Below are 17,922 nucleotides of genomic sequence, written 5' to 3' on the forward strand. Positions count from 1 at the left end.
GTGCGGTCTCTAGCCCGAATTTCTTATACTTTGCAAACTCAACTATTTATGAGTGTTTAAAAATAGGTAACACTTCATCTGGTTTTATGTAACAATTACTCTTGTTTTATTGCTGTTAGATCAAATTTATTACCATCTTTGCCTATCAGGACATTTGATTTATCGTTTCTCAGGGTCGAGGAGATAGCGATTAGAGCTTCCTTAAAGGGAAAAAACTCATCAACTCTTGGGACAGGAGTTTGCACCAATTATCCTGAGGTCTAAAAACCGGGGCCAGGAACTCCCAAAAGCCTTGGTTTCTCTAACAAGAGGGGATAGGCCCTTTGCGGGGGGATGGTCTAAAGAAACCAAGAACTGTTCTCAGTCCTCTTGCAAAAACTCATAGGCGCAGTGCGCAGCGTCCCTTATCCAGAGCAGGTGTGGGGAGGGGGGGGGGGGGGGGGGGACGCTAACTTAGGTTCAGTCTGTTCCTTCCCTGGCTGGCAAGGCTGGGGGAACCAGGTTGCTAATTCGGGTATTTCTCCCCAATTCTTTGGATCATTCCTGGTTTCTGAAGGAAGCTGGGGTTGGAGGGAGAAAGGAAAAGAAGAGAAAACAAAAACAGCTCAGTTGAGATGAAATCAGTAGCCTGTGGGGAGGGGGAGCGGGGTGAGCAGTCAGAGGCCTAGTGGGGGCCAGGAAGGCCAGCGCAGGAGCATTGGGCGCCTAATGCGGGCGTGAGTCCATAAATACCACCACAATAGATGTTATAAATATAAATACAGGGTAACACTTAAAATCAGTCCAGCGCTTTTTTCTCGGCCCCTTCTTTATTGTTGGTCCGGGAGTAAGGCTCGAAGGCCGAGGAGCTCAGGTACCGGGCGGAAAGTTCTTGCAAATTCCCAGCTAGCGAACCAGCCATCGTCAACGGGGCGGAGGACAGGCGGCTAGCAACAGAGCCTAGAAGCGACGGAACCGGCAGGCTGAAGAGACCGTGGCTGGCAGCGGGTGCTCCCGCATGCAGTCCCCCCGGCCCTGCAGGCCCTGGGCCGGGAGCGCCGCCCACGGCCGGCGGGTGCTGAGACGCAGCGCCTGCGGGGCCTGGGGCAGTAGCTGCGGCGGCGGCGGCGGCGGCGGCCGAGCCCGCGGCAGCGCCAGCACTCAGAGCTGGGAGGCTGGGCCCGCGCAAAGCCGAGCCGAGAGCGCTGGTGGCACAGGGCGGCAGCAGGGCAGGCAAGCCGGGCGGCGACAGCAGGCGGCCCTGCTCCAACAGCCGCAGCACACTGCACGTGGCGGCGGTCTCTGACACCACAGAGCGCAGCTCGGAGTCCTTGCCCTGGTCCTTCTTCTGCTTGGTTCGCCGATTCTGGAACCAGACCTTCACCTGAGCGCAGATATGCAGGAGGAAACGTGGGAGAGAGCAGCAGGAAAGAGCAGGGTCAAAGGCAGCAGGGTTTTTTCGGGGGGAGGGGGTTGGGGGTACCCGAGTTATTGGGACCCTCCCCTAACCCCAGCCCTAGCCGCAGCCCCACCCCACAGCAGAGGATCAAGGCTCCAAAGCTGCAAGCGGAGCAAGAGCCACCACGAGGGGGACACTATTCCACTCGGGTAAGCTTCCGGGTCAAGCAAGCAGGCCTAGGCCAGAGAGGGTCACAAAAGCAAAGAAATGAACTGTCCGTCCACGACACTAACAAGGAAGTAAGACAGATATTTCACTGTGCTGCTGTGATACCCACGGAGGTGTTTTGTGTTCACAAACCGGTGAATCAGCACAGGCCGAGATCCTAAGGCCTGGGAAGGTTGTGCAAGAAGCTGAGGTGGCTGGGGAACACTGTTTTTCAGCCTTTCTAGATCCAGGTCGATAGACCAACGAGTTCAAATTTGGCCACAGAAAAATCTATCTGTTCCTTTTAGAGACTCTCGGGGGTTGTTTCTTGCTTGTTAGGCCAAAGACTGACCACTAACCAGCCTCAGAGAAAGTGGGTGGAAGCCGGGTGGACTTCATAGGCCAAGCTTTCTCCACCTTAATGATCCTCTTAACTATCACCTCCTCTGCACTCCATTGAGGACTTTGGAGTCATGGAGTCCTAGGACCCTGGTGTAGACTAAATACATGCCAATGCCTGGTTCCCCTTCCATCACTTCTGACCTAGAACAGAGGGCAGTGGCTATATTGGAAAAATAAGTAAACATCCTATTTAGATTTTGCAAGCGAAAGGGGATTAACACAGACAGTAAGACACGTTGCTATGCCATCTTAAAGTCAGATTTTCCCCACCTATTCTGTCTTCGCTTCTCAGTATTCAGCCCGGATTTTAGGCCTAAAATGCTCTCCACCTGCTTCAGGGCTGGGCATAGGAAAAGAGACCAGAGAGAGCTGAGGAGCTGTTCGTACACTCTGGTCCACCACGGAAAGGCCCACACAGGGAAAACCCTCTCAGCCTTGTCATGTAAAGCTCATGACTCTCATGGTCAGTTCCAGAGCAACGTGGGACTTTAAGGCAAGAAGAGAATCTTAGCAATGTGCAGTGCTGGCACCCAATCCCCAGACCTACTGACCATCTGTCACCATCACAGAGGACAGTGCCTCTGAGGATCTCAGAGTGGTGCTCAGGGCTGCCTTTTTAAAGGAGTAGGGGCTGCCATATTTGCACAGGCCGGTCTTAGAGAGTTGGCACCGCTTTCTAATCCTTCTTCATGCAGAATGGATCTGGGTGTTGGGTAAACCTAAAAGTCCCGAAACGGGATGTTACTGGGAATATAACCAAGATGGTATATATTGAAACGGTGGCGCGGGGAGGGGGGGGGGGAGATCAGCTTTTGATAAATCAGAATTCATTAAAAAATTATAAAGTCTGAAGCCAATAAGAATTCCAAAAGAACGGAATATGGGGTCCCCTGGGCCAAGTCAAGGTGTGCGGAAATTAGACCATGGAGGACTTGCGGATGAGGAAAGGAAGGGACAGTTTGAGAAGGAGGAGAAAGTCTCAGACTCCTCCTGTCCATCCCAACTCCGCCATGTCCCTGGGAGGTTCGGTCCAAAGCAAGGTAAACAGTGAGGAAAGGCAGGCTGGGGTGCTGGGAAGAGGAAGCCTGATGCTGTGAGCATCCCGGCAGCTGGGTACCTGGGTCTCGGAAAGGTTGAGCTGCCGAGCCAGCTCGGTTCTCTCCCGGCCCACTACATATTGGCAACGCTGGAACTCCATCTCCAGCCGGTAGAGCTGTTCCGCCGTGAAGGACGTGCGTGTCCTCTTGGGCCGGTCCAGGTCCAAGCCCTTGGGCAGGATGATTTCTCGGATAGACCCCTTGGCATCTAGGGAAGGGTACATGTCAGCCACCAGAACCCTCTAGTTTTCTTCTCCTCTTTGCCCGGAGCAAGCTAAGTACAAGTCCCCAATAGGATGCGGCGGGTGTAGGGGTGGCCGCAGGCATGAAGCCGAGCCCCTGAGGGTGTATGGAGACCAAAGGGGCTAACTTCATAGCATTAAATGGAAGAGTAACCAGACTTTGTCTTGGCAGAAGACTCCAGACACTGAAGGAGGAAAAAACTGAGTTCTAAATAGGTGGATGTTCCTTCTGGCCTAGGGGGCCTCTGCTGCGTGATCCGAGTCCCCAGTAGCCCAGAGGGGGCCGTAACTGATCACCCCAACCCCAGCATGGTCCCAGACTGCAGAGCAGCCTGCACTTCTGCGGTCCCCACCCCCACCCAAGGTCTCTGGCCCGCTCCCACCCAGGCGGCAGCAGGAGGAGGGACCGAAAACCCGCTTGCGGGGCCTGGCTATCTGCTGGGCGGTCTGCTGGCGGGGGCGGCGCCGGCTGAAGCCGGCCTCGGTGCCGCTACTGCCCGGGAGGAGCGCACGCCGCTCCTTGAGCGAGGCCGAATCCAGCAAGAAGGAGGCATCCGCAGCCCCGCGACCCAGCTCGGCGGGTTTTCTAGGCTGCAGTGGCCGGGAGCTCAGCGCCAGGGCCCTCAGCCCAGTCTGCCAACTGGCCGGGTGTTATCCTGCGGCCGAAGGCTGCGGTTCTACGCCCAGGGTTCTTTTGGGTGCGCCTACCCGGGTAGGTCCTTATCCCGGAGGAAGCGTTCACGTACCCCTGAGGACCGAGGTCCGGAGCCCAGCTTGGTAGCCTGCCCACTCCTCGCAGTGCCTAGGTTTCTCTCCGTAGCTGGGCTGGCGGGGCCCCTCAGGGCTGCTAGGGCAGAGGCCCCAGGAGAGCGCGTTCAGGGGAGCCCCAGGCTCGGGTCCCCTGCGGCCGGCCAGACCCGAGAAAGAAGACCAGCAACAACTTTCTCCTAAGTCCTCGCCAGCCCTGGGCGGCGGCGCGCAGCTGTGGCCAGGGAATCACCCCAAAAGAACGCGCCCCAAAGCCCTGCCCATCCCTACCTCGGACTAGGATCCGGCGACAGTAATCCGGGTCTGCGGAGGAATTGGATTTACTTTTGTTACAATCTTCCGAAGCGCCAGACGCCGAAAAGGCGCCCTGGGGCTCCTTGAGGAAGGCGGCCGGAAGGCTCCCCTCGGCGCCCTTGATCTCCCGGCTCTCCTTGTGCGCGGTCTTCGAGACCCTGGCGGCCTCCGTGTCCGAGTGGCACCGGACGTCCATTTTGTCTGGTTTCCCGAACATAGGCAAAACAACACAGAAAAGAAGAAAAGGGGGGAGGGGGAGGGAAAAAAAGAGGCAGAAGGGGACAAAACCCCTACAACGCAGCCCCCAAGCTCCTTCGCCCGCGAGAATGAATGTCCCCGCGGGGTGGCTTCGGCGGCCGCGGAGGGTCAGCGGCGACAGGAGAGTGGCGCGCTCGCAGAGAGGCGGCCGGTCTGGTCCAGGATCCCGGTGGAGCAGTGGCGAGGCAGCCTCGTCAGCGCCCGCGTCCTCTGAGCACGTCCAGTGTCCCCCAGGCTGGCGATCAGGTAGCGAACAGCGCAACTCCGAAACGCGGCGGCTCCGCCTGTTACTGAGACGGCCGAGTTGTGGTTGTCCGACACCCGGGGGGACGCACACTCGCTGCTGCAATTGATTACGGGTAATTTCGCAGCCCCCACGTTTCAGTTACCTCATGAATACACTAAATTGTTTGGATAATATATCAGATCGTAATGGATGGTTTCTGTCCTTGTCCCCAATCAAGTAGGGGTTTAGCCAGTGAATAAACGGAAATGATTGGTCTTGCTTTCGGGAAACACAATCAAAGACCCACACTTCCAGAAAAACTTTTGACAAGATTCATCCTGAATTGTTAGCACCATTAGCAGGCATTATTAACTTTCTCTTTGCCTTTGACCTTCCTGCTCACATACTGGCTAAAGGGGGTTTCCTCCAGGCTCTCCATATAGAGCTGAATGGGGGGGGAGGGTACCCCCTCAGTTCTTGTCGCTGAAGAAAGCAATTGCCTCTGGGTGGGGAGGAAAAGGGGGAGGAGAAAAGTTTCCCCCTAAAGTCTCCCACACACACTCCAAAAAAGCCAAGCTTTCTCCCCAAGCGACTCCTTAACACACCTCGATGCTGACAGCCATCTTAAACTGCCGGCCCCTCTTCCTGGAGCCTCACTTGGATTTTTTTTTTTCATGCCTGCACCTCCAGCAGCCCTGAGGCAGCCCATTCAAAGGGCAGCTTTGTACTCAGAGTCCAGCAGGAAAGGGGGGGAGGGAGGGAGAGAGAGAGAGAGAGAGAGAGAGAGAGAGAGAGAGAGAGAGAGAGAGAGAGAGAGAGAGAGAGAGAGAGAGAGAGAGAGAATCTCAACTGTGAGATCTGCTTCAAAAAAAAAGTTTCCCCCAGCTATTTCATTGTCTTGCTACAATGTCTTTGAGAAAAGCAACAGCCAGTAATCCAATAACAGCATTGATTAGGCCACAATGATTCAATTCAAGCGCATGGCCTTGTGCTAGGAGCTTGCTCCAGCCCTTCTCGTCACCTTGCCGGGGCAGAAGCCCTCTCCACGCCGCTCTCCCCATTCATTCCTTTATGGGAAATGCGGAGCAAAAGGAGTGAAAGATGGCAATTATCTAATTGGACTATTAAGAAACAGTCCTCTGAGCGCGGCGGTCTGGCGTGGCTCCTGGGCGGGGGAAGGGCCGTATTCCTGGCCCTCATTCACAAAGAGTGCAGGGGCCGCGGAGGAAAGGGGGTTTTTAAAAGGGAGTGGGGTGGGGGAGAGGAGAGGAGAGGTGGGAGGTTTGGCTGAGAATTTTTCCACACAATTCCAAGAATGGGGAGGAGGCGGGCGGGGGAGGGGCGGGGGTCTTGGAGAGAAGGTGGGAGGCAGGGAGTGAGTGGGGAGGGCAGCGAGTGTGTGTGGCGGCCTCCGAGGGGCTCCGAGCCCGCCCCACCGCCTGGCTGTCACCTCCAGGCCACCGCAGCGGTCCCTCGGGACTGTTGAACGTGGAGGGGGCGGGCCGAGTCGGGGAACCGCTCTCCTCTCTTTGCCACCTCCGGCCGCTTAGGGGTAACCGCGCTTGGTCCGTTCCAAGGCAGACCTCGTGCTTTGAGTATATGACTGGGAATACTCAGGGTGATTGTGTTGAATGGTGTCCACTGAGGGGGAATATCCCAGGAGACAGATTGAGAGCCCAAAGATGCCTCTGTGGGGGAAACCCTCAGGCCGGACACCTCCCGGGCAACCCGGTGGCAACTGCCAGCGTCGTCCGCTGTCGCTGCCCGGCTGGGAGGAACATAAGGAAGCGGAGAGAAAAAGGGTCTCTTCTCGGCGATCCAGTCCGCTGTAACCTCCCGGCTTCTTGGCCCCAATGACCACGTCGGTGAAGAAGGACTCCTGAAGTCTCCGGTGCTCCTAATTGAGCGCCTTATTTGCTTGCTGAGTTCAGCCGGCCGGGACCAGTGCTCAGAGTGCGGATCCTGAATTCCAGCCCAAAGACACACACCCACTCAGCAGGCGGTGGGTGGCTAGGAAAAACCAGCGTGGGGAACCCAGACTCCTGCGCAGGAGCAAATGGGAGTCCCTGCTCCGGCTTAACTCCCTGCTCAAAATATCGCTGGGACCCCAGCAACAGCCCAGACAGAACTAAGCAACCTTAGATGGATCCAGGCCCTAGGCCTTAGGATTCTGCAGCCTCCTAGGACATCAGAGGGTCAGCAGGCAGACACACCTGCTACCAGCGTGCTCAAGGCCTGGAGGAAGTTTTTTTTTTTTTTTTTTTTTTTTAAAGTGGCCAACTTCTTTCTGATTTCTGAGGAGCCGGCCCTACCCCTCCACTTTTAGAGACTTCCTTAGAGCTGCTTTTTGTTACAAGTAGGAACTCTCGAGTGCTTTTTTTTGTTTGTTTGTTTGTTTGTTTTGAGCACTGGCATATTTGGTGTCTAAACACATTAAATATTCTTACACTGTTTCTCAGTAATGTAGGGACTTTCCAGGTTAGGGCTAAATGAATGGAGGTTCAATAACTTGTCCAAGCCACAGGTCAACGAATACAAAATTTGAACTCCTCTCCGTCTGTGACCTCAGGGGTGTTCCAGGTCTTCACCAATTTCTTTAGGCTCTAAATTTAGTTCCCCATCGCTCCTGGCTTTGAGTTTCTGGACTCCCCAAGGGATGGAGGTTGCTCAAAGTGACACAGGGCTATGCCCTTAATGTTAATGCCAAAACATTCTGAGAATCTGACATTCGATTTTATTTGTATTGTCCAAATAACATGAGATGGCAGCCGAAACGTGAAGTTTTGCTTTCATCGTGCTATTTATTACTAGTCAGGAGCTTTTCTCAGGAGCCCACCACCCTGCAATGACAAACCTGATTTGGAGTGAACAAAATCCAGTTTCTGCATCTCAAAGTTGTCTAACAATGTCTGGGATAAGAGTTCAGGAATTCCTTTTTTATTGCTAGGGAAAGGGGCAACTCTTTCTACAACTTAGTTGGGACATTGTGTCTTTTAAAGTTGGGGGAACTTAAGTTCTGAAGGCAGACACACCACCATTGCTGCTTATTGGATCTACAAATGCTGACTTGGGAAAGGAAGACATGGGACTATCTGGGATGAAGTAGAGATTTATTCAGTGTCTGGAAATGTCAGGACCAAGGTAGCACTCTGGAGGTCTCCAACACAGGCTGTCTTCTGCATCATCTAGATGAACCAATTAACTATGTGAACTCACTGGGTTTGGTCAGAGCTCTGTTTGCAGTACAAATAATATTAGCAGATGCCCATCTACGCTCCAACCATTTGAAATAAACAAATTAAACAAAAAGTCGATCCGTACTACTAAGGACTTTTTGCTTTTTGTTGTGTATAGAGTTCTGTGCCCCCTACTCCCCGCCTGTCTGTCTTTCTCCCCCTCTCTTCCCTCTCTCATCCTCCTCTCTCTTCCTCCTCCTTTTTCTTTTCTTCTTATTCTCTCTCTCTCTGTCTCTCTCTCTCTGTCTCTCTCTCTCTCTGTCTCTCTCTCTCTCTGTGTGTGTGTGTGTGTGTCTCTCTCTGTCTCTCTCTCCCTCTCCCACTCTCTCTGACTAGATTAAAATTCTATGGGCATCCATCCAGAAAAAACATGACAGGTTTCCCAGAGGACACAGAGGAGGATGGACAGCCCTGGATGGAAATTTCAGGGAAGCAGCTGCTGTTCCCAGCCCAACCAAAGCTGTGTGTCCATTGGCAAAAGAAAGGAGGGAATTCACTCAATTATTTGGATAATCTGAGACACACTTGTGCTGTGCCGCACACATAAGGACATAGGGCTGTTCCAGGTGACAGTGTTTTATTTCCTGGGGGACATCCCTCCCCCTCCCAATGCCCTTCCTGCCCCCACATGTCTATCTGCAGGTGCAGAGAGACCCAGAATAGAACCATAGAGCTGGAAGTGTTTTAGAGATCATCTATTCCAGAACCTTCATTTGACTTGACAGATGAGGAAAATGAGCCAGGAAAGACAAAGCAACTTATTAAGGATTAGATCACTAGTTAGTGGGGGCCTCTGGGCTGCAGACAGCTAGTTAGTGGGGGCCCTCTGGGCTGCAGACAACTAGTTAGCAGGGGCCTCTGGGTTGCAGACAATTAGTTAGTGGGGGCCTCTGGGCTGCAGACAGCTAGTTAGTGGGGGCCCTCTGGGCTGCAGACAACTAGTTAGTGGGGGCCTCTGGGCTGCAGACAACTCGTTTGTGGGAGCCTCTGGGTTGCAGACAACTAGTTAGTAGGGGTCTCTGCGCTTCAGTCCTGGTCTCCTGACTCAAAGTTGCATTCTCATCTCTACCCAGGCTTCCTAGAGTTGGCTAGAGAAAGTTCTTTGGGACTGTGTAAGATGATGGCAGAGAAATGAATTAAAAGCCTTGGGGATGCCTCTCCTAGTCTATGCCTCTGCCCACTTGCTCTTATTCGAGGCATTAGAAAGCAGTTTCAAGACGGTAAAAGCACAGTCCTCTGCCATCCTCCCCTTCCATTCCTCAAAGAAGTAGGAGGTGACTCTTGCTGGGAGAAAGCTCCAAGATCCTCTCAGACTATGAGGAAGACAACCTAGCTTGCTGTGATACGTCATTTCAAAAATAATTGCATCGGAGAAGATGAGGCAAAGAGAAGTCTTTCTAAGAGTTAATTGGTGTGCTTGATAATAATTAATTGACAACCAGGGTAACTGGTGTTTGTAAGAACTTTTACTTGCAAAGTAGCCAGTGGTGGGGAGCTCAGTCTTGTCTAGTTACTAATCCCAATCATGCAGGATAGCGGTTGGGAAATAAATAATAAATAAAACAAATGAACCCCAAGCTTTTGCTGAACAAGGGCCAGCCAATGTGCAGAGAGTCAACCTGTGGATTAGTCTATTTACATTTGAAACAATTGATTGCATTTCTCAGCCTGTGTCTTGTATCAAGAGACTAAGTTTGTCAGTGAATTACATATTTTGAACATGAAGCATTCAATTTTAAAGGAGTCTTAGAATGACGTAACTCAGTAGTTCTATAGGCCCATTCTTTTTTTTTTTTAAATGGAGCAAAACCAAGCAAAGAAAATGGGCAATAAATAAAGATATAAAGCAAATATGGGCTCTGGTCACATAAGTCGTGTGAGCACCGTCTAGATCCATCCCTTCCTAGTCAATCTAGAATCTCCTGACAGGTTCCATTATTCCTCCGTGCCTCAATATTTTGTCTGAAAAATAAGTTTAGCTCTAGCTATTAATACTATTAATAGCTATTAATACTGTAAGTATTGGATAACTGGAATGAAGTGCTTAAAATGGTGCCTGGCAGATCGCCAGCACAGCCAATAAATATTTGCCATCAGTGCCCTTATTTTTGCATCTCTGTGGGGTCAGTCAGGATAGAACAAGAGTCACCAAGAAGGAACCAGGAGACAGCCAGGACAGCTGACTGGCTTGGATAGGTAGCAAAGGAGTTTGGCTTGAACACCACACGACAATAGTAAGCATTCAGGATTTAAGGATTGCCATGATCTAACTAAATTCCCCTAGCCATAAATTCACTGTCATTTCTCCCATCAGGAGCCACACCCATTTCTCCTAAATTAGGGCAGCTTTGTTATATACCTTGTTAAACAAAATTATATGGAAGTGGCCTTGTTCTCCTTCGGGAGTCTTAAAGCCATGTGGTTAGCATCTGTCCTTTGCTTAGGCTCCAGCAGCCCTGCTGAAGGCCCCTGGGGGAAAGGAGGCTACGAGGGAAAAGTAGTATCTGGTGTATGACATCACCATCAGTGTGCAGGAAGGTGAGAACTGAAGCCATCTGATGTCCATGGTAGCTTTATGAGAGATCTTGGCATGAACTGTCAGCTGAGACCTGGCCAAAGAATAATCTTGAAGAAATATATGATGATACTTGCTTGAAGCTGCTAAATTTTGGGTGTGTTTCTTATGCTTCAGTGAGTAACTGAAAAGCCCATATTTTGGAGGAGGAACTAAGGCTCCGTCATTTGTTCATAATCTCTAAGCCAGGAAGCACCACAGACCAGGGTCAGCCAGAACCACCCAGCACCGAAATCTGTGGTGGTAATCAACAGACTCTAGAGACCTCCTCAGAATCACCCATAAGGGATAGTTGTACATTTTCTTCTTTATCTTTTCATATTTCAAAGTTACCTGCTATAAATTGGTCTAATAAAGGACCTAAGTTGTTAGCCTGAAGAAGAAAAGCAACAAGTGTTTTAGACTGTGGTGTCTGACAAGATGTTTGTCTTGAAAAATGAAGGGAGGCATCTCCTTGGGACCTGGATTTCTTTGAAACTTAATTTAACAAAAGCTTTTATTTTATGTATATGGGTATTTTTTTTCTGGCAATGCATGTATGTGTGTCATGTGCCTACAGAGGCCAGAAGAGGGCATCAGATCCCCTGCTGGAATTACAGATGTCTGTGGGTGCTGGAAATGGAACATGGGTCCTCTGGAAGAGCAGCCAGTGCTCTTGACCACTGAGCCACCTGTCCAGCTCCTGCCTTTCTCTTTTAATAAATAAAGGTGCAAAGCAAGAGGTTGGACTCCCATTGTTAAGGAATTAGAGATACGTTAATGCTTAGAAAGTGCCAGCAGGTGGTTACTCGGCTCCTTGAAATTCTCCAGGTGAAGCATTCTGGGAGAAGGAAAAGGAAGCTGGTTTTTACTAAACATTTTCAAGTTCACAAAGAACTAGAAAGTTTTCCAGAAAGCCTGGCTATAAATGTGTATCTTCCTAACAGGATACATTTGTGTCTCAAAACATCTGCCTGAGAAACAGCTGGAGCCATTTATTTAACAAGTAGATAGTAATGCCTACTCCATGCAAGGCTCTGAGGGCTTCCTGCACCAAAAGTGTGATGTGTTTTCACATGAAGGGACGGGATCTCTGTCTAGAAGAATCTCTTCAATACAGCCCACCTCACTCAGCTGTCACGGAGAAGGAAGAAGACACCACCTGGACCATGTGCCCATCTCAGCCCCCCCCCCCCCCCCGCTCAAAGCTTGCTACGCTTCTTGGTTTTGTTTTGTTGTTATTTTCTTACTTATTTTGAAACAGGGACTCATCTATCTTAGACTAACCTTGACCACACTATGAAATGGAAAATACCCTTGAACTTCTGATGTTCGAGTCATGACCCCTCCTGTGCTGGAATTACAGGAGGGCAGCACTAACCTAGGTCTGGATTCATGCATACCAGGCATGTGCTCTGCCAAGCAAGTATCTATTTGTTTTTTTTCTTTTTATGCTTGCTTGCTTTCTTCTTCTTCTTCTTCTTCTTCTTCTTCTTCTTCTTCTTCTTCTTCTTCTTCTTCTTCTTCTTCTTCTTCCTCCTCCTCCTCCTCCTCTTCCTCCTCCTCTTCCTCCTTCTTTTTCTTCTCTTTCTTTTTCTTTTTTTTTTTTTTTTTACAGGGTTTCTCTGTGTATCTCTGGCTGTCCTGAAACTCCCATTTCAGACCAGGCTGGCCTTGAACTCACAAAGATCTGCCTATCTCTGCCTCCCTGAACTTTTTGTTTTTTAAAGAGAGGGTCTTGACATTTTCCCCAGATCAGCCTCCAACTCAAGATCCTCCTTCCTCATTATTGAGATTACGCACACAACCAACCAAACCCTCCCATAAACCTAATTCTAAGGAGTGCAATCCTCCCATTTCTGAGCCACCAGATGCTTAGAAGCAATAAGAGGGAAATGAGAGCATAGGTTCAGGCAGGAGCCTTGATGATGGAGCTTGCCCACCAACAAGAAGCCTTGGAGAAGGCAAGGCAGTAAACCTGGTGATTCTATTCTAAGCACTGAAGCTGCGAGTCAAGTCGAGATTTGGCAGTGTAATAGTCAGCAGTGTGGTGTCCGTATCTAGGCAGATGGCCTTCTGGGATTCAGTTGCATTATGTTTGAGAAAACAAAGAAGCCCATATAATATTTGAGAAATACTTGAAAATAAAACAAGTACAGAAAATTGCTCCTATGTAGTCGCTACTTCCTCAAAAATAGGGGAGAAGTTGTTGTCATTGACCTGAAGCTACAGAACTGAGTGCGAGAGAGTAGGGTTTTATCCCCAGAAACTTTCTGTGAACTTTTATACAAGCCAGACCAAAAGAATAAAGGAAAGCAGAGGGGCGAAAGGCACAGTCCAGGCTGCTCATGAGCACCCCTCAGATTGGCAAGGAAAGGCAGCCCCCAGGAAGAGAGAGCCTGGTGCATTGTGGGTACTCAAATTTGCATAGGGGAGATAAGGAAGTAGAAAGGCTCACAATCGTTTGTCAAAGATGATTGTTTTGAGTTTGCCAACATGCTCTTCTCTAAAAGAAATAGAGACCTGTGGTCCTAGAGCCACCGAGGGCTGTAAGTGACCCTGCGACCCCCATGTGACCAGTCTCCGTGGAAGGAAGGTGCAGCACATAGGATAGGAAAGGGGCTGGCGACATTTTGCTACAGTGTGAGTCCTAACCCTGCTGCTTAGTTCACGATATAACCCTCCCTCTTCAAGAAAACAAGCGCTTTGCAAACATTGACTCATTAAACCAGCATGACTTCTCAAAGGGAAAACTGAGCCCCTTTAATCTGTTCGACTTTTGTAAAAAAAGCTAATAAAATAAAATAATGTTTCTAAGGAGGAGCACATAGGACCATAACAGCTTTGGGGAAGGATGAAGTATTCAAGTGTGGCTGTGGCATCTGATGTCCTCAGAAACTGTGATTAGGGACATTCTTTCACCTCCATAGTATGTATCACTGAAGACCGAGGCTGAGCTGCAAATACCTCGGGAGTGTCTCTGCAGGAAGCCTGCTCTGGTTCCCTGCCCATGGGCTTGTCTGATCCCTCGAATCAGGAAAGAGGAGGTGGTGGTTTGGAAGAAAACGGCCCCCATAGGCCCAGAGAGCAGGGCACTATTAGGAGGTGTGGCCTTGTTGAAGTAGGTGTGGCTTTGCTGGAGGAGGGGTGTCACTAGGGGCTGGGCTCTGAGGTCTCTGAAGCTCAAACCTGTAGAACTCTCAGCTCCTTCTCAAGCATGTCTGCTAGCACACTGCCATACTTTCTGCCATGATGCCAGCGGACTAGACATCTGAACCGTAAGCCAGCCCCAATTAAATGTTTTTCTTTATGAGAGTTGGCTTGGTCATGGTGTCTTCTCAGCAATAAAACTCTACCTAAGACAAGGAGGAAGGCCACTTCATGGGCCAGTCAGATTCTCCCAGCATCTTGACTCTAGAGACTCCTAGGGCCGTGCATCAACCAGACACCAAACAACTGCCACGGAGCAGGACATGATGTTGGAGAGTCTTCTGTTTGTGTTGATTTCATTCGTTAATAAAGAAACTGCCTTGGCCCATTTAATAGGCCAGCCCTTAGGTGGGTGGAGTAGAAAGAACAGGAAGAAGGAAATGAGGTAGATGTCTCAGACAGTTGCCATGCCTCTCCTCTCCGAGATGGATGCAGGTTAAGATCTCTCCTGGTAAGCGACCACCTCGTGGTACTACACGGATTATTAAATATGGGCTAATTAGCCAATAAGAGGCTGAAACTAATGGGCCAGGCACTGTTAAAATGAATACAGTTTCCGTGTAATTATTTCGGGTGTAAAGCTAGCCGGGTGGCGGGACGCAGCCCCACCGCTCCTTCTACAAGGACATCAGCCTCATCTGAAGATTTGCTTGGTGTTGCCTAATACACAATGTTTAAAACTTACCTGCAGCTCCATTCTGAGCCTCTGCTCTATGTCCCTTCAACTTATTCCCCACAGCCACAGTTCTGGGGGTGGATCCTAGGGCCTCACGTCTGCTAAGCAAGCTCTCTACCGAGTACATCCTGCCCTCTTTTTACCATTTTATTTTGAAACACTGACTTTTCTAGACAGGCTTTCAATTTCTAATCCTCCTGCCTCAGGCTCCTACGATTTATAGGCTTGTACCTCCTAGCCTCATATTCTGACTACATATTCTTTTTGTCTATTTTAAAATGTTAATTCATTTAAAAATTTACTTATTAGGGAGAGGCAGGCAAACTACAAGTTCATGTGGAGGTCAGAAGGCAATTTTCCTCTTTCCTCTGTGTTTTCCAATGATAAAACTCGGGTTGTCAGGCTTGGTGCCATGGCCTCCACCATTGGAGCCATCCCACTAGCCCTCTCTGTATGTTATCTGTTTGTCTGTCTGTCTATCTATCTATCTATCTATCTATCTATGTATCTATCTATCTATGTATCTATCTATCTATGTATCTATCTATCTACCTACCTATGTACATATCTATGTATCTATCATATCTATGTATCTATGTATCTATCTATCTATCCCTCATCTATCTACCTATCTATGTATCTATGTATCTATCATCTATCTATCATATCTATCTATTATCTATGTATGTATGTATCTATATCTATCTATCTATCTATCTATCCATCATCTATCTTTCTAGAGACATGGTCTCATGCATCCTAGGCTGGTCTTGAACACAGCCAAGGATGACCTCAGAATCCAAGTCTTCCTGATTCTACTATTCACACTTTCTATAGTGCTGGAGGTGGCATCCAGGTCTTTGTACACTCAAGGTAAACACAATATCAACTGGGCTGCACTCCTAGCCCCTAGACCCCGGCAATCCCTTTTTAGATTTATTTGTTTTGTTTATGTGTATGAATGTTTTGCCTGCATGTATATATGTGCCTGTAGAGGTCAGAAGAAATGGAATGTCATTTCTCAAAGAAATGTGTTTGAAGTGGAAATAAGACAATTATTTTATAATAGTAGACGGACACTCTGGGGCAAAAGAGGAAGAAAATAGAACCAGCCATTGGAGAGTTGTGCTTTTGCTCCACACAGACCAGCAGAAAGCTGCACAACCACCACAATGGGACGTCTGTATCATAAGCCCTACAACCCTTGCCCAAGTCTCAGGAACTGTCTCGGGACAGGGTGTGGAAAGGGTCAGAGCTGAAGGAGGACTGCAGTAAAACACTGTCTTCTAGCCATGACAGGACCACTGGACCCAGGAACTCACAGCGGCTGCAGCTGCCTACAGATCACACCAGATCAAACCAATCAAAACTACAGACACCCTAGCTAAGGAACCATTCACCACCAATGACTGTTGGGGGGCAGACAGTGTTCTTTAAGGGTGGGGCCCCTATTAGGTCACCACCTTCCAGTGAATGGCCATACCCTCATGAGTCTACTCCAAGCACCAGCTGGACTCAGTGTGTTATAAAGGCAACTGCAGCAACAACACAAGGGTGCCATGGGAACTCCTTCAGCCAATAGCTTTTCAGACACTGGCACACTCTGGGCGTGGCCATATGTACCATATAAACAGATGTAGAAACCTGAGCTGCTCTGGGCTGCTGGATTCAGTTCTGTTCCCCGCTTGTGCAGAGGACTGTCGGCCTGTGAGTCTACCCCTAAATAAAGAACCCTCTACTATACTCCATTCTGAGCTAGGGTGGGACTGCTTTATTGTAATCTGATGCCCAATGTGGTGCAGCAACATGAAGTTGGGAAGGCGTGAAAATGTAGATAGTAGATATGGAAGAAGTGAACACTATCAAAATACCTATATGCGTGTATGAAATTCTCAAATAATTAATTAAAATATTATACGTATATATTGTCAAAGCAGAGCAAGGAACTGGAGAGGTGGCTCAGAGGATAAGACTACTTGGTGTGCAAGCATGACAACCTGAGTTCAATTTCCCAGAACCCGTGTGAAAAGCAGTGTACCTGTAACTCCAGAACTCTGATGGGCAGAGGCAGGGGATTGTCCTGGGGCTTACTAGCTATCAGTCTGACTCCAGACTCAGTGAGAGACTCTTTTTCAGGACAATAAATGTGGAAAGTGGTAGTAGAAGACACCCCAACATCAATCTCTGGCTTCCACAATACACACGCATGTACAAGCACACATACTCTCTGAGAAGCAGCCTTGGCCCATCCAAGGTGGCCTGTCTTTATTGCTGGAGGATGCCAGATAATCCTGGGAGGTCTCACATCCCGTGACTGAGCCTGGGGGAGCCAGCTGCTTAGGTGGAGGCTGCTTGTTTACATGGGGTCATTCGATTGTCCTTTCATTCAACAAGTCTGACCAGAAGTGAGACAAGACATGTTTTTTGTACTGTGTTCGATAGCATCTTCCCTTCTGCCCCCCAGAACAATTTCTGTGAGTACCATGCTGAGACTACTAGGCTCTGATAGAGATGCAAGTCAGTTCCAAACAGCTGCAACATCAGACACCTACCACCCACTAAGATAACATGTATCCTTTAAAACAAAGGCTGGAGGGGGGGGAGGCTGGAGAGATGGCTCAGAGGTTAAGAGCGCTGCCTGCTCTTCCAAAGGTCCTGAGTTCATTTCCCAGAAACCACATGGTGGCTCACAACTGAGATCCAAAAGCTTCCTCTTTGGATCTCCATGGGCTCAGGGAGAGGACTGTTGTTATATTGTGGGTGTAAGATGTCCCCACAGGCTCCTGCATTTGAACACTGGGTTGGTAGAACCTTTAGGAGGCAGCGCCTCGCTGGAGGAAGTGGGTCTCTCGGGAATGGGCCCTGAGGTTTGTAGTTCAAATCCACTCACTGGACTCTGCTCCCAGTCAGTCCAGATGTACACAGCCCACTAGTCCTCTTGCAGGTACAGCTGATGGCTGTTTTCACCACCTCGGAGGACTGTATCCCTCAAACAGTAAGCCCAAATAAACGAAGGCCTGTATCTCTGAAACTGTAAGCCCAAATAAACGAAGGCCTGTATCCCTCAAACTGTAAGCCTAAATAAACTCTCTTTTTAGTTGCTTTTATCACAGAAACAAGGGAAGTAACTAACCCAGCAAATGACAGCTGGTCCGTGACAATGTCAACACCTACTGTCATCTAGACCTTTCACATCAATCTCCCCACTACCTGGGCCATTTTATGGACAAGGAGATTGAGACTTCAGGATCCAAAATGACTTGGTGACAGCCTATGTCTTGTACCTCAGGATCTAGGTTTCTTTGCCTGCATCTAGGGATCTTAAGGCAGACACTGTGGACTGGTATTTGTTCTGCCTGGCTAGGGAGCAATGA

The 17,922-nt window shown here is 49.4% G+C and overlaps 1 protein-coding gene across 1 annotated transcript; it reads right to left on the reverse strand.

Moving 5' to 3' along the window:
* Positions 1-778: 778 nt before the first annotated feature.
* On the reverse strand, positions 779-4,605 carry Vax1 (ventral anterior homeobox 1). Its single transcript, XM_038316727.1, has 3 exons — positions 4,365-4,605; positions 3,105-3,292; positions 779-1,363 (listed from the first exon to the last, which is right to left on the reverse strand). Exons 1-3 carry the CDS (start codon positions 4,603-4,605, stop codon positions 779-781), a joined length of 1,014 nt encoding a protein of 337 aa, XP_038172655.1.
* Positions 4,606-17,922: the final 13,317 nt, after the last annotated feature.

This window comes from Arvicola amphibius, chromosome 1 (assembly GCF_903992535.2).
Source record: "Arvicola amphibius chromosome 1, mArvAmp1.2, whole genome shotgun sequence".
Classification (NCBI taxonomy): Eukaryota; Metazoa; Chordata; class Mammalia; order Rodentia; family Cricetidae; genus Arvicola; species Arvicola amphibius.